Here is a 15,815-nt window from a genome sequence, read left to right as displayed (position 1 = left end):
TACGCACAACAACTCACAAATTACACACACTTCATTCAAGGAGAAGCCCAGCCGGCGGCTCATTGGCTGGGGCTGCGCCCCGCTCGGACCAATCGGAGAAGACGGAGCTCGCTTCCCAAACCCGGAGGAGTGGAAAGCGCAGATTTGTTTTTAGCCTCGGCGAGGGAGGGGGGGGGGGTGGCGAAAGAGGGGAGAGATAAAAGATTGCGGGTGTCCGCCCCCGCCTCAGCTTCGTTTCATCGGGACCCAGACTCCTTGCAAAGAAAGAGCCTCCGGATTTTATCTTCTATGTTTACCGACGCTCGTAAGAATATGCAAAAGTAATAAGACTCTGTGTCCGGTGGATCCAAGGGATCCGGTGGAACATCTCTAGGGAGTTGTAAACAGATCGACATTCCTCTGCTCTTCCGAAAACCGGAGAGATCTACCAGCAGTTCTGGCCATCTCAAAAGCTCACCGAGGCCTCTTAAGTACACCCGGATTTACACCTCATCCCCTTCCCCAAACATTTTCATTAGGGGGGAAAGGAGGAGCTGGGAGGGGGGGTATACACAGCTTATACACTGTGGGAAGGAGTCTCAAAGCAGCTGACAATCACCTTCCCTTCCTCTCTCCCTAATCCAGGTGGGTCTGAGAGAGCTCTGAGAGAACTGTGAGTGGCCCAAGGTCACCCAGCTCAGGGATCCTCAACCTGTGGTCCTCCAGATGTTCATGGACTACAATTCCCATGAGCCCCTGCCAGAAAAAAATGGACATCTTACAAATGACCGGTGTGTGTGTGTGTGTATGTGTGTGTGTCCAAGCAGCATACGTAGCTTTAAAAAATGAATGTCCCCTGAGATCTCAATGGCCTTTCTGAAGTTTGCTATGCCACCATAATACTGGCACCAAACCTTGTTTTTTGTTGTGAATTGCAGACGACAGTATGGGGCAGGGCTCTTTCCTCCCAGTCCACAACAGAACAAAACTTTATTGTGATCATAGATCAGCATAATTCCCAGTCCACTTCTGATCCCTTGCCCCAGAGGGAGGACTCATTAAGGTCCAGCAGTAACTCTGGCAGTGACCACCTGGTGACTTGCTATTCTGTGACAGCAGCCCCTGCACAAATAGCCTGGGCCACTTGCTACCATACAGTTTGCACACCTGACCTTGTTCCAGTAGCGGCTGCAGGATGTTTTGATGCCACCTGGCTTTCTTTGGTCCAGCAACAGCCGCTATGCAGCTTGGACAACTTGGCAGGGCCCAGCAACAATCTCCGTGCTACTTGCTTGCTGCATGGCTTTTGCAACTTGGCTGAGCTTTTTCCAGTTAAAGACTGCGGGGGGGGGGGGAGGAGGAAGGAAAACTGAGAGCCAGTGAAGTGGCTAGTGTGTTGGGCTAAGGACCGGGAGAGCCAGGTTCGAATTCTTACTCTGCCAAGGAATTTGTGGCAGGTTGTACGTTCACTGCCTAACCCTGCAAACTCACAACTCTTGAAAGGAGAAAGGATATGAAGACTTCCAGGAGGAAGGAAATTTTTTTCTGCAACCCTTGAACTTCTCTCAGTTTGTAGAAATATGTTTTGTCTGTTCATGGTCCAAAGGATCTCCGCTATACAGCCCAGTTCAGAATTAGCTATCATGATTTATGAAGCTATCATTTTAGCAGTATGGATACGCAAGCATTTTCTTAAGCCAACAGGGGAGATGGGAGGGCTTCTACAACAAAAAATATGATGAAAAACACATGTGAAATGTCAACCTCTTTTCCTTAGCTATCACAAAGTGTATCCAAATTCTCTATTTATGCTGTAGCCAACTAGGTCATCCCCATGGCTTAATCTGAGCCAGCATCAAGCCCCTGATTCTATTTGTAATGACAGGGACTGAACTTTTGAACATGGGCCGAGCATTTGGGGTCCCCCCTCCATTTAGTACATTCATTTCCCAAGTGACCATAATCACACTTTAACTCAGCCTTTCTCCACTTTTTTACTGTTGAGAAACCCATGAAACATTCTTCAGGCTTTGAGAAACCCCAGAAGTGGTGCAATCGTGCAGAACATGAAGCAGAGCTGCGGACACGCCCACCCAGGGCCCCTCCCTATCCCACCCACTCCAGGCCCATCATTGGACGTTTTGGGAGGGAAGGGGGAAAAAAACAGGTTGCATAAGCATATATGGCCATTTCACCAAATAAATGTTTAACAAATTAAAAATATATTAAAAATTTACTCCCACCCATTCAAGAAACCCTTCCAGGGTTTCATCAAGAAACCCTTCCAGGGTTTCATCAAGAAACCCTTCCGGGTTTCATCAAGAAACCCAGGGTTTTACAAAACCCTGGTTGAGAAACCCTGCTTTAACTACTAGAATGATATTTCAGAGCATGAACTCTGCTTAGGATTGAGCTTGCAAAGCCCCATAGCCCCTAAGGCTGGCTTTCAAACTGGATCCCAGTTCCTCCTCACAGTCAGAAGGGGATTCCAATACAGCGTTCTAATTATGTGGTTGTATTTCTCTTTTTCTTTAGAAAGTGCATTTTAACTGGGTCACCCACATGGGAAACGGCAAGCTTGTTACAGGAGAGTCAGCAAGAGTGTGTGAACGATATCTCCGCTTTCTTCTTTCCTTCAGTTCATGGCTGTCTCCCCACACCCCCTCGGTCTGTTCTTCCTTCCATTTGTTCTTCATTTTCCCCAAAAGAGCTTTTAAAACAAAAGAACTCTCCATATCACTGGCACCTGTAGCCATTCACAGACACAGCCTCCTTGCCGAGGGAGGTAACCGTCTGTTACTTCTGTGGCACCACTGGATCGTTGGCACAAGAGCACTGTTCGGAGAGTACCGCCAGCAAGGTCATTCTGTCACAGCACATGATACAGAGGGAGGGAGAGGATGGCAGAGAGTCAGGAGTGGGCGCCCGGAACAATGGCCACAGTCAGGAGACGAGTGGGAGGAAATGAGATCAGAGATAAGGTCAGGAGAAAAGCCCAGTTCATGGATGCTGGATGGCAAATGCCTCCTCACCACAATAATAAACAGCATCTACCTGACTGACTTCAATATTGTGGGCAGAACAGTCCTGTAGACAGATCTGCTTATCTGCAGCAGCTTTCAGGCCAGGCCTATCTAGGGAAAGATGGAAAATTGGCTTGAATATGGGTGCCAGCCAGGTGAGAGTGTTCAAATCTCCATATTTGGGGGGGGGGGGCTGCATCCCCATAACTGTTTCAGGACCAAACTTGCAGGGATCATCCCTACCACTCCAAATCAAGAAACCGGATTTTAGGCAATGGTCAAGCAAAATGACAGGATGAATGGCAAAACGTCCCTGTTTGATGCAGAATAGATCAATACTATTCAGAAGAAAATGGGAGTCCGATTTTAGATTCTATCATTCAGTAAAAATGAAATGGAAAAGAATAACTGACTCATAAACTGTATATGTAAATGTTAGGGGGGAATGTAGTATGTGTTGGGTGAAATGGCCTAATCCAATGGCAAACTCAGACAGGGGTTCATGGGAATTTTAGTCCATGAACATCTGGAGGACCACAGGTTGACTATCCCTGGCCTAAGCTTTTTTCTATCCACCTTCTATCCACCTTCCTTCAGGAAATCGTCTGCCAGAATATGATGTTTTTATTCCCCCCCTTGCAAAATACAAGTTCAGAGTGTGTTTTTTAAAGTAGTTCTGTAATATGTTGTGTAGTTTAAGTAAATTTTGAAAAAAGGAACTGGCAAAACATTCTTGCACTTATACATCTAATTATCTGGAAAACATGAGTTCAGCAACTGCAGGACATAATACTAAGTTCCAGGAATCTGTAACCAAACCTGAAGGATAGCAACAAGGCAAGTTCCTGGCCACATTTTCCAAAGGGAGTGCTATGTGCAAGGTAACTATGGACTCAACGTCAGCACTGACATGGCTATCTTTAAATCTTGACCCTTTCAAGGAATCCCAACCTGGAACAGCTTTCAGCTGAGATTTGATTCTACCTCTGGTCCATCTCTAAAGTCTCACCTGAATGATCCAGAGGGAGCTTGCCGATGTGCTTAGCCATCCTGTCATTTTAGGCATAGTAGGGCTTTCTTATCCCAAATTTTTCTCCACCCCACCCAGAAGCTGAATCACACAGGAAATAGGTGACACCAGAGATGAAATGGTTATCCCTGATTTAATTAGGACCTCTGCCTTTTTATGGGCCTGGAATCCAACCAAAATTAGCCTCATGCAAGTCTCACAAACAAAGTACACAAAGCAGGGTTTCAGTTTGAAAGGCTGATTATGGCTCCCTCGTTGCCAGTCATTACTTCCAGCTTCTCTAAGGCCTTGACCTTGTAAACTTCATAGGGTCTCTGCTTTTATTCTGGTTGGTCTTTGCTAACCAGCTTCCAGCCAGATTCAAGTGAGTAGCCCCGCTGGTCTGAAGCAGAACAAATGTAGAATCCAACAGCTATTGCTCTATTGTCTGTATTCTGCTCATTCTTGTTTGCATTATTTCTCCCCTCCACTTTTCTGCCTCTCTTTATTCTGATATGGGGAAGCTAGAAAACAAGGGGACATTCTTTCCATTGATTAACAAAAGAATCTCCACTTAGAATGCCTGTGCAGATAAGGACTATGAAACCGCCCAGACAGACCCAGGAACCACCTGCTCCTGCCCTCTATCGCCTCCATGTGGTTACAAGGAGGAACTGCTCGAGGGGGGAACCACCCTAATTATTCATCTCAAACAGCAAGTTCAGTGGCATCTTTAATATAAACAAAATGTTCAAGATGTAAGCATAGATTCAAGTTGGTAGCCGTATTGGTCTGAAGTAGCACAATAAAACCAGGGTCCAGTAGCACCTTTAAGACCAACAAAGATTTATTTAAGGCATGAGCTTTCGAGTGCAAGCACTCTTCCTTTCTAGGCTTTTCCTGAAGTTCCTTTACAATAAAAAGCTGCTTTGAGGTCAGCCATTGAATGTCCTGGAAGGTAGAAGTGCTCTCCTACATTGTTTCTCAGTCTTGGGATCCTTGATGCCAGATTTGTGTCTACTCTTTGGCGTAAGACTTAACCTGTTTGGCCTATGTACTACATAGTATATAGAGAATTGAAGGGCATTGTTGACACTTAATGGCACGTACAATGTTAGGTGAGCAATGGCATTGTTGATGTTAGTTCCAGTGAATGCAGAGTCTGAGTATGTGGCAACAAAATTAGAATCTGGGTTTATTGCAAGTTCTAGTACCAGTGGCCATGTTCAAATTAGATTGTGGCTGAGGAGTAAAATAGGGTGGCTGTGTGTGTGCAAGAAAAGGTCTCCCTCCCATGCTTGTGAAAGGAAACGTTAAGTCATTGATACATTGAACTGTTTTGAGTTGGGAGCTGCATGGCACTACTTGTAGTGGTTTGAAACCCCCTAGGACTTAACAGAGATATTGGTTTCTTAACTCATCACACACCCCAACATCATTAAGTCCTTGTGTCTATATACTCATCAATCCCACAGAAGGACTATACTTCCTCTTTCTTATTTGGAATAGTAGATTGTAATGTTATGAATAGAGAATGTAATATAATTTGGAATAGTAGATGGGAATGTATTTCACTGGCCAGGGAAGAGAGGAGACACAGCCAATAGCACCACCTCATGCTGTATTACTGCCTCCAAGTTTGAGAGGAGACAGAGTGTGATAAGAGTTGATTATTCTCAGTATTCTACAGTTAAGAAGGGTACACCTGCCCATCAAGCTCAGATTTAGATAGATTGATTTCCTCCACTGTTTTCCCCTGGTATTAAACTCAAACAAATGGTGACCATTTAAACTAAGCTTATTCCAATTTGGTCTTTGCATCTGTCAAACATCATTATGCTGCATGCTAATATGCAGCTCACCCCTATATATGGACCGGTGACTTCACTGCAGCATTTACAGTGCAATCTCACGCAGTGTTTCATCCTTGTAAGTCTATACCAGGGGTAGTCAAACTGCGGCCCTCCAGATGTCCATGGACTACAATTCCCAGGAGCCCCTGCCAGCATTTGCTGGCAGGGGCTCCTGGGAATTGTAGTCCATGGACATCTGGAGGGCCGCAGTTTGACTACCCCTGGACTATACCAAGATGTAGGATTTTGATTAGTCTGTGAAACTTCTCAAGAAGACAAATTGTATACACTGAACATCAGTAGCAGCCATTCTTGCCCACACAGAATGGTTTCAGTTAAATCCTTGTCCTCAGGATAGCCATGCTCATCTTTGGACTGCATCTAGTGCTGAACGGCAGTTGTTCTTAAAAGCACTGCTTATTGGACCGACCAGAAATGACTCAACAGGTCAAATGTTGTCGAACTCAGGCTGTTTTCTAAACAAATATCGCAGTCCAGACAGCGGCCCCTCCTATTTTTGAAAGGCAAATCAGTCTTGCAAGGGAAATCTTCAATTAAATCCATGATGTCAACAAGTCCTGCTGGAGGAGGAGGAGGAGAGCCCTTGCCCCAGACCGCCAGGGGGAGGCATGACTCACCTACCACCGACATTAGATTTTGACAAACAACCATTTAGTGGCTCCTCCTGCATTCATCACCGAAAATATGGATGCACTGGAACAACAGGCCAGGGCTTCTTTCACAGGTGAACCAAACTGGTTTTTATATTGAAGGTTTGTCAGAATCAAGAAGTGGAACAGGATGTGCGTGCCCCTCCCTGGTGCCAGCTACTCCTGGGAGGCCTGCGTAAGGAGGCAACCTGGGTTCATTTCCCTCTTGCCAACCATCATTCCCCAGGTGTTGGCTTGGAAAAATGTAAATGCAGGCCAGCGTCTCTTAGTATTCTGCAGACAACTTAATGTCGAGCCTACTTTCCTTTCTGTACCAACAGAACAGGAAAACTGATGTGCATTTCCTTAACTGACATCCTGCAGTCTCCAAAACAAGGCAGTGAGAAGCTGATGTTGTGTGATGCACTGAACCATGCAGATTTCTGGAGTCCCATATCAATATGCTTAAAACAGCATCAACTAAATACTCCATCCTTCTGAGTTTAGACAGCCAGCTTTGTGTAGTGGTTAGGAACACGGACTTCTAATCTGGTTTGATTCCCCGCTCCTCCTCCACATGCAGCCAGCTGGGTGGCCTTGGACTCGCCACAGCACTGATGAAGCTGTTCTGACTGAGCAATGATATCAGGGCTCTCTCAACTTCACCTCTCTCACAGGGTGACTGTTCTGAGGAGAGGAAAGGGAAGGGGACTGTAAGGCTCTTTGAGACTCCTTCTGATAGAGAAATGCGGCATGTAAAAACCAACTCTTCTTCTTCTAAATATGGATCCTTTCTAGCTATAAACAAATTTGCTTTGTATTTAATTAGAAACAGGGCTAGATGGAACATCAAGAGTCATCTAGTCCAACTCACTGCAAAACTACCCCCCTCATCTCCCCTATGCCCAGAGGAAGGCAAAACAAAAACAAACTCTCTGGGCCAATCTGGATCTCTGGGCCAATCTGGCCTGGAAGAAAATTCCTTCCTGACCCTAGTGGGAATCAGCATTACCCTGAACATGTAAGAATGGGACAGAGCAGTCAAGCCCTGGCTCATGCCTTCCCATCCTCCCTCCCATGATCAGCTTAAAGTCACAGAATCCTCATTGCTGCCAGATGGTCATCCAAGGGAGAGCCTACCCTCTCCTGAAGAAGCCTGTTCTACAGGGGAACCCACCCTAACAGGCAGTTCTTCTAAACATGTAGCCAAAAACTGTTTTTTTTTAAATCCAGTCCATTGGTTCTGGTCCGGCCTCCTGGGACAATAGAAGCCAACTCCACTCCATCCTCTATGACAACCCTGCCAGAACTTGAAGATTGCTAGTGTATCACCTTGCAGGATAAACCACCCAGCTCCTTCAACATATGGCCATCAGACTCCTCCTCATCTTTGTTGCCCTCCTCTAGGTTCCAACTTACTGTATCTGCTGTTTCACAACAAATAGACCACCATAATTTTCAGTTTGGCAAACATTTGTTCCCAAATCCAACACTATATTAAAATCCATGTCTTTAAAAACCAACACAATGTTGCCACTCAATCAGAACACACAAGGACCAGCTGTAAAGTTATTTATTGAGTCAATGTTAAAAATTTACATCACTCAGGCAAATTCCTTACATAGGCTTGGGGGGTGGTCTCGGTGCAGCACCCTAGATGGAAGAAAAGAATATGTCAGCTTAGTCACTGATGTCTAGAGAAAAACAACTGCTCTATATCCTTATGGTGTAAGTTTAATAATACCAGGGAGAGGCAAACTGGCCTTACCCCTTTGGAGTAATCTTGGCCTTCTGGGTCAGGCAATTACTGAACTTTGTTTATGGCACTATGTGAAAGCACCCTGCTGCATGACTGGCAGTATAAGCAGCACCACCCAGTTGCCAGCTCAGACATGGCCTCTCACAGGTCCAGCAATTCATTGAAAAGTGATGATGACAGGGTGACTGTATTCCAGTGCTATTCCCAAGCTTTCCCCTTGTATCCTATGTTTCTATTTAGGCTGTAATCCTGGATACATCCATTATTGCATCACTGTAAATCATCTGCTCTAGAGACATTGATAGTTACTCCTCAGGATTACTTCATACACCATCTAAACTTATGTTTACATTTAAGGCAGCAAACAAAAGTTCGAGTGTTCATAGCTTTCCATCTGCTATGATTTTTCAAAAAAACAAAAAAAGCAACCCAGCTCCTTGCAAAACTTGTACATGCTTAAGGACTAATTAAACTAGACAACCACGGTCTTTATAAAATTGTATTGTCCCCAAATAGTTTTCCAGTTAAGTGTAACAGTGTATGTTTTCAATGAACAAGGCGATCATATACTCACTGCAGGCCTGAACCGGGGTGGAGGGGTACGGTCCTTCCGGGCCTCACGGGAACGGTTCCTCACTACTTTGCTGTGGATGGCACAGCTGACACAATAATGAAGCTTCACATAGAGCTTCGGCAGCACATATGCTGAGGCGAAAAGAGGAGGCGTTAATGTGAGCACACAAGACAAACCACCTTTCTATGGGTACACGAACAAAGCTTAGTAACATATATTTGTATGGAAGCCTGCCTGGATTCTTTCTGAGATTCCTTTCCAGAGGAAGAACAAGATATAGAAGAGGAAAGCAACATTGTTTGGGATTAATAAAAGTAAAAGAAAGCAACATGCAACTGATACATGACTGAGCAGTTGATTCTAGCAGAATACTCAAACACATTTCATTTAGAAATCTTCAGAAGTAATGGGATCTGACATGCTTTCCTTATAAAGGGAACTTCTTTAGGGTTGAAACACCCTAAAGTAAATAAAACCAATATCTGATCCTGCTGCTCCTAAAATTGGGGTATTCATTTTTTTTCCTTCCAAAAGTTCAGGTTTTAATACAGAAGCCACCATCTAATGCAACCAGTAGGACAATACAGAGGTCCAACATTTTTCACTCAAATCTTTCTGGAGGAAAACATACCATATCAAACCCTGCACATTCTGAGCAGAGAGCTCAAGTTTCTACATTCTGTCCTGAGAGTCAGGTGAAATGGGCTAAACCCTCTTAAATGTCACCTGGCTCTGCCCGTCTCAAAGAATAATTTAAGAGAAGAAAACTCTTGGCAAAACTCCAATAGTATTCTCAGGATCCCTTCCTTTTCCATCCATAGCTTTTCAGCAATAAGCTCTACTGAAATAAAAGGTCTGGGCAAGAACGAGATGAGACTTACAGTCAAAGACACTTGCTTCAGAGATATCTCGGACTGCAGCTGCTTCAACAATGTTTCGGATGACAAACTTCTTAATGGCCTTGTCCTTTGGGACACAGCGAGCACAGTTGGTGCAGCGGATTGGCTGGACATGGCCCCTGCCCTTCTTGGCCCGGCCGTTGTTCCTTCTCTTCTTGGTCTGTTTGCAAGAGAAAACATTTAGCAAAAGTGTTTGGGCGCTTTACAATGACAATCCCAGAAATAAATTATCAGCCTCCTGAAAAACTCTCAGCATTATGGCTTTTGTTGTTGATAGGTGCGAAGTCGTGTCTGACCCATTGCGACCCCATGGACAATGATCCTCCAGGCCTTCCTGTCCTCTACCATTCCCTGGAGTCCATTTAAGTCCACACCCACTGCTTCAGTGACTCCATCCACCTCATTTTCTGTCATCCCCTTCTTCTTTTGCCCTCAATTGCTCCCAGCATTAGGCTCTTCTCCAGGGAATCCTTCCTTCTCATGAGGTGGCCAAAGTATTTGAGGCCAGAATCTGGCCTTCTAAGGAGCAGTCATGGCTGATCTCCTCTAGGACTGACCGGTTTATTCACCTTATAGTCCAAGGGACTTGCAAGAGTCTTCTCCAGCACCAGAGTTCAAAAGCCTCAATTCTTTGACGCTCAGCCTTCCTTATGGTCCAACTTTCACAGCCATACATTGCAACTGGGAATACCATAGCCTTGACTAAACGCACTTTTGTTGGCAGGGTGACATCTCTGCTGTCTAGATTTGCCATAGCTTTCCTCCCCAGGAGCAAGTGTCTTTTAATTTCTTTGCTGCAGTCCCCATCTGCATTGATCTTGGAAGCATTATGGCTAAAGCAATGTTATTACAACTTTCTAGGCTTAGGTCAAATAGATTTGCCTCTGGCAAACCTACTGCCCAGAGTCATTCAGAACTGCACTGATCTGCAGACATTTAGATTTGCAAAAATAACCTGTTTCTTTTTGTCATGCAATGACTATGAACTGTATTGTTAATGCATTATGGAAAGTTCTGTACTTTAGAAGGACATCAACTACCACTGAAAGCAGACACAAAAGTAAATCTGGCATGATTCATAAGGACAGTTTAACAAACTGGAAAGCCAACGCAGACAATGGTAAAGATGAAATGCGTGTAATAATGCACACGTCTGTACAACCACTAAAACAATAATCTTTACTCTATACAGGCAGGCCACTTTTATTCCCTGCATAATATGAATGGAGAGCTAAAACTTATAAAATGGCTTGCCTAAAGCCACATAGTAAGGTTGTGACTTTTGGGGGGAACTGCCAAGATCAGAGCACACTCCCACAGTCACTACTTTAACACTGACCCCAAGGAAAGAAAAAAAAAAGTGCAGCCTGTGTATTCTGTACACCTCAACCCAAAGTAACAAAAGAATGCCTTTTACCACTATCCTCCTGCCTACAAGCTTCTTGAGCACTTGCTTTAATTCACTATTACAAAATGTGGACACAAGTTTAGATGAATTTCTTAATTTAGATAAATTCTTTCAATTGAAAAAAAAATGACACATTTGTAGAAGAATTGACAAATGGCAATATATGCCCTATAAATCATCTACAATCACTGCCAGAAACAGACAACCAAAACAGAGCATGTGCTGGGCATGCAGGAGGTCACAGGCTCAGTCCTCAATATCTCCAACTAAATAAAACAAAAAAGAATCAGGTGATTCTTAGCCTGAGTCCATGGAGAGCCACTGCCTGTCAGAGTTGACAATGCTGGCTGGGATGGACCAGGGGTCTGATTCCATGTATAAGGCGTATTCATGAGTGTATGTCTTCACCTCACTCAGTAGGACTCTTATTATGCTTTAACTAGATAGTCCAGGGGTAGTCAAACTGCGGCCCTCCAGATGTCCATGGGCTACAATTCCCATGAGCTGGCAGGGGCTCATGGGAATTATAGTTCATGGACATCTGGAGGACTACAGTTTGACTACCCCTGAGAGAGTCCATTATCAGGCCACACGTGATTCGCCCACATTTGTAAGGAGTTATTTAGGGGTACTGTTTTTCATTTGGTCTAAGAAAACCAGAAGTCTCGTGTGTGGCGAAAGGCTAACAGGGAGGGAAAGGCGGCTTTTCAAAACCTTGCAAGGATGACGCCCTTGCCATGTGCCTGGCCAGCCTCTCCACCAGTCTAGGCTTTAAGGGCAGGCGCATGGTGACCATAGGACAGCACACGGCTAGGTTCCCACCCGGGGAGTAGGGATGCCAGCTTCCAGGCGGGACCTGGGGATGCCCTGGTTTTACAGCTCCTCTCCATACGACAGAGATCAACACCGTTGGAGAAAATGGCTGCTTTGGAGGGCGGACTCCATTGAGGACCCTCCCTGCCCCAATTCCCGCCCACTCCCGGCTCCACCCGCAAAATCTCCAGGCATTTCCCAACCCAGAGCTGGCAACCCTGCCGGGGAGCCCCATAGGGCCGAAACCACCGCCGTGTAGGGCAAGGCTCAAGGAGGGGCGCACAATGGCAGAGGCCCCGGGAGAAACTGGGTTGGTTTTAAAAGCCTAACGAAGGGAGACGAAAATGCGAACCAAGCCTATTTCACGCCCCCGTCCCTGAAATGAAATTATACCCCAAATGAGTCGTCCCCCCCTTCCCCCGCAAGCGCAGTGGATTCTCCCTCCCGCCTCGGAGCCCCACAGCCTCGCCCGCGCGATGCCCACCATTTCGCCGCTGAGAAGGGGAAAGAGGATCCGGGCCCTGCGTCACCGCCCTTATAAAATCTCCTTCCGCCAGGCGGAACCACTTTACCACGTTTCCGGTCACACGGAAGGGTTTTTCTGAAGGAAGAACGTACACCCCTGTCTGTGTTTCTCTCTTTTTCGTGTAGAATAAAAGGTCTTGTTCGAAATCTCCCGATACGGAGCAACGAAAGGGGAAGGTGGGGGTATTTTAAAGGGTTTTTTTTTTAATTGCGGAAGGATTATGAAAAACGAAAGGAAGATGTGATTAGATCATGAGATGTCCCAGAATGCATCGAGAAAGGCGTAAAAGTAGAAACTTTACGTCGCGTGCCTATGCCGCCGAGATGCATGCCGGGAGTGGTAGTCTTGTTTCATAATAACGAGCAGACATGTGTGGCGCTCGTTTCCACAGAGCACATGGCCTTGATAACCTGCGGTGAACCACTGCACAACAGAACGCGCGTTAAAAGCTGGAGCTTTTGGCCTTTCGATTCTTTTCCTCTTTATTGTTAACTTTAATAATATTAAAGTTCATAAACTTTAATGATATCTGTCCTTGCATATTGCATGCAGCCTTGTGCTGTAGATACAGCGTAGAAGCCTAACAGTACACTCCTAATGACTGAGCTGCTTGGAACTCAGCAGATTTCTGGACAAGCTCTGCATGAGTTTGTGCTGTAAAGTACACATGAACTGCAACAACTGCACTCTTTCTAATGGAAACGGCAAATTCTTGTGAAATCCCAGCATTTATGAAAAGCTGGCTTGTTCACATCCGTGACTACCTATTAAGCTTTGTTCACCATGTTGTTTTATACAAGATGCTTTAGATTTTTAAAACTTTGGGGAATCCTGTGTTGATTTTTCACCTGTAGATTTCTCCTTCCTTAATGTGAAATTCCCAAGCATTACAGAGAAAGGCGCACAGCATACTCAGTTGACAGGAGATTCCAATGGTTTGTTAAGTGCTTTCATAATTGTGCAGTCTTGAACACACTCCTTGAAAGTGGTCCATTTCAGGAGGAAACACATTGTTAACTAGATTTTCAGGAACCTGCAATAAGTCTCTGAAGCTCAGTAAACAGACTGAAGTATGTATATATTTGAAAAATGGGAGTTGCCTCTCCAGAGCCCTGCTCACAGTAGTTCATACCCACAAGGTAGAATAAATGCAATAAGAACATCAGACTTAACAGTGCTAAAACCAGCAATAAAACAAAGAACCCAGTATGCACATGAAAGCAACATAAAAACACTATCCAGCAATATAAAACTGCATCACAAAATGCTATTCCTAAAACAGGTCTCAGGCAAACAGCAGTTTAAAAAAAGAGCCAGGTTTTTACAAACAAGTGTATGTGCTAGGCAAGCTTCAAGGGACAGGCCATTCCAAATCTAATTCCCAAAGCCTCATCTCTGGGTGGCACCTGCCTCATCTCTGTAGGTGGGAGCATAGACAGTAGGGCTTGGGAGAAAAATCCAGCCCCTGAAGATAACCTAATTGCTGCATTTTGGACCAGCTTTAGTTTCCAAACAGTTTTAAAAGCCGGCCCAATGTTCAATCAATTACAACAGGAGTAGTCAACCTGTGGTCCTCCAGATGTCCATGGATTACAATTCCCATGAGCCCCTGCCACCAAACACTGGCAGGGGCTCATGGGAATTGTAGTCCATAGACATCTGGAGGACCACAGGTTGACTAACCTTGCATTACAACACTCGAACCTGGATAGCTGTGATCAGAGCACAAATCTCCCAAAATCAGCTCACATTTGTCAAAGAAGGCAGCATACTGTAGAGGCAGCATACAAATATTTTATATTTGAGTCCAGTGGCACCTTTACGACCTGCAAAACCTAATTCTGGGTATAAGCTTTCATGAGTATGCACACAAAAGCTTATATTCAGAATTACACTCTTTAGGTCTTAAAGGTGCCACTGGACTCAAACACTCCCCTAATTCTTGATTTGTGTATTTTGGAGCCTGTGCTACAAACGGTGACATCAGCAAACCAGTGCTGACAATTTGGCACAAGAACAGCTGTAGGAGGATGAATGTATAAACACTGGTGGTGTTAGGATATCCCTGATGCAACAATGTACATCATCAGTATTGCCATTTCAATGGCTTCCTTTGACCAAAGTGCTTGTTGTTCAGTGGGTCTCATGCTGCCACCTGGGGGTTAGAAAATGTACTGTACTAAATTACTGGGAATCTTACCAATGTGCCCCAAATAACTTCTGAAACTTTAGTTTTGTTTACTTTCCTCCAAGGAAACTTTCTTACAAGAGGTGGATTATATATATATTATAATTGGTCTCAAAATGTTGATACAATAGCAGGCTATTTAAATATTTGAGGTATTTGTACACTGCTTTTCCACAGACATGAGCTGGAGGTGTCCATAATATAACAGCTCATAACAACAAAGTCCCACAATCTGGCAGGAACAATCTATACTAACCATGGATTGGCTATTAACAGGAGCTAGACAGAGCATGTATATTACTCCCATTCTGCAGATGCACCATTGGCTGCCCATTTGTTACTGTGCTGTTTATGGTATTGGCCTTGACCCCTCTTATCTGTGGGATCACCTTTCTCTCTCTGCTCTGCCATAACTTTGCTCATCTGAGTAGGATCTTCTACAGCTCACAACCTGCAAAACGGCAAAATCAACTACTGTGCATACACATGATTTCTCCGTTATGTCCCCCGCTTAGTGGAATAGCCTGCCTGAGGAGGTGAGGCCTTCTAAAAAAATAAGCAAAACTTAGCTATTCAAGAGGGCTTTCCTGTGCAGGTAATAGGGCGGCACTGTGCAATATGATTTGGAAACTTACCAGGATAAATTATTGACTGTTGACTATAGTTTACTGGTATGAGAGTTAGACAATGAAGAAAGGGGACAAGAAGTAAGCTGGATTAAAGTGGGTAGCCGTGTTGGTCTAAAGCAGCAGAACAAATTTAGAGTCCAATGGTACTTTTAAGACCAAGAATTTTTATTGTATTTGAGGAACTGTTGTGTGCACATGAAAGCTCATACCTTGAATAAAAAATTGTTGATCTTAAAGGTGCCACTGCACTCTAAAGAAGTTACCCGAGTGATGTGAAAGGTAGGACTGGGACAGCGTTTTATAGATACTGTGGACCACCAGAAACAGGAGTTATAGATCAAATCAAGCCTGAACTCTCCCTATAAATTAAAATGACTAAACAGAGGCCATCCACTGAAGCTGGGAATTGAACCAGTGACCTTCTGCATGCCAAGCTGGTGAGCTACCACCCTGGAGGGATATGTATGGCACGTCACCCTAAAGCTTTCATGTATAAGCTTTCATG

General features: G+C 44.7%; 1 protein-coding gene across 1 annotated transcript; it reads right to left on the bottom strand.

Moving 5' to 3' along the window:
• Nucleotides 1-8,071: 8,071 nt before the first annotated feature.
• Nucleotides 8,072-12,679, bottom strand: RPS26 (ribosomal protein S26). The gene is made up of 4 exons (XM_077328841.1): nucleotides 12,452-12,679; nucleotides 9,729-9,906; nucleotides 8,848-8,978; nucleotides 8,072-8,167 (listed from the first exon to the last, which is right to left on the bottom strand). The coding sequence occupies exons 1-4, from the start codon at nucleotides 12,452-12,454 to the stop codon at nucleotides 8,132-8,134; spliced, it is 348 nt and encodes a 115-aa protein (XP_077184956.1). The 5' UTR covers nucleotides 12,455-12,679; the 3' UTR covers nucleotides 8,072-8,131.
• Between the last annotated feature and the right edge of the window lie 3,136 nt (nucleotides 12,680-15,815).

This window comes from Paroedura picta, chromosome 3 (genome assembly GCF_049243985.1).
Source record: "Paroedura picta isolate Pp20150507F chromosome 3, Ppicta_v3.0, whole genome shotgun sequence".
NCBI classification, from domain to species: domain Eukaryota; kingdom Metazoa; phylum Chordata; class Lepidosauria; order Squamata; family Gekkonidae; genus Paroedura; species Paroedura picta.
This window is presented reverse-complemented; position numbering and strand designations above follow the sequence as displayed.

Bases quoted from the DNA above. Each gene is read 5' to 3' on its own strand.
- RPS26 (XM_077328841.1), bottom strand. The intron at 8,979-9,728 runs GTAAGTCTCATC...TTTTCGCCTCAG, and splicing joins TGAAGCAAGTGTCTTTGACT to CATATGTGCTGCCGAAGCTC. The intron at 8,168-8,847 runs GTGAGTATATGA...TCTTCCATCTAG, and splicing joins CACCCCGGTTCAGGCCTGCA to GGTGCTGCACCGAGACCACC.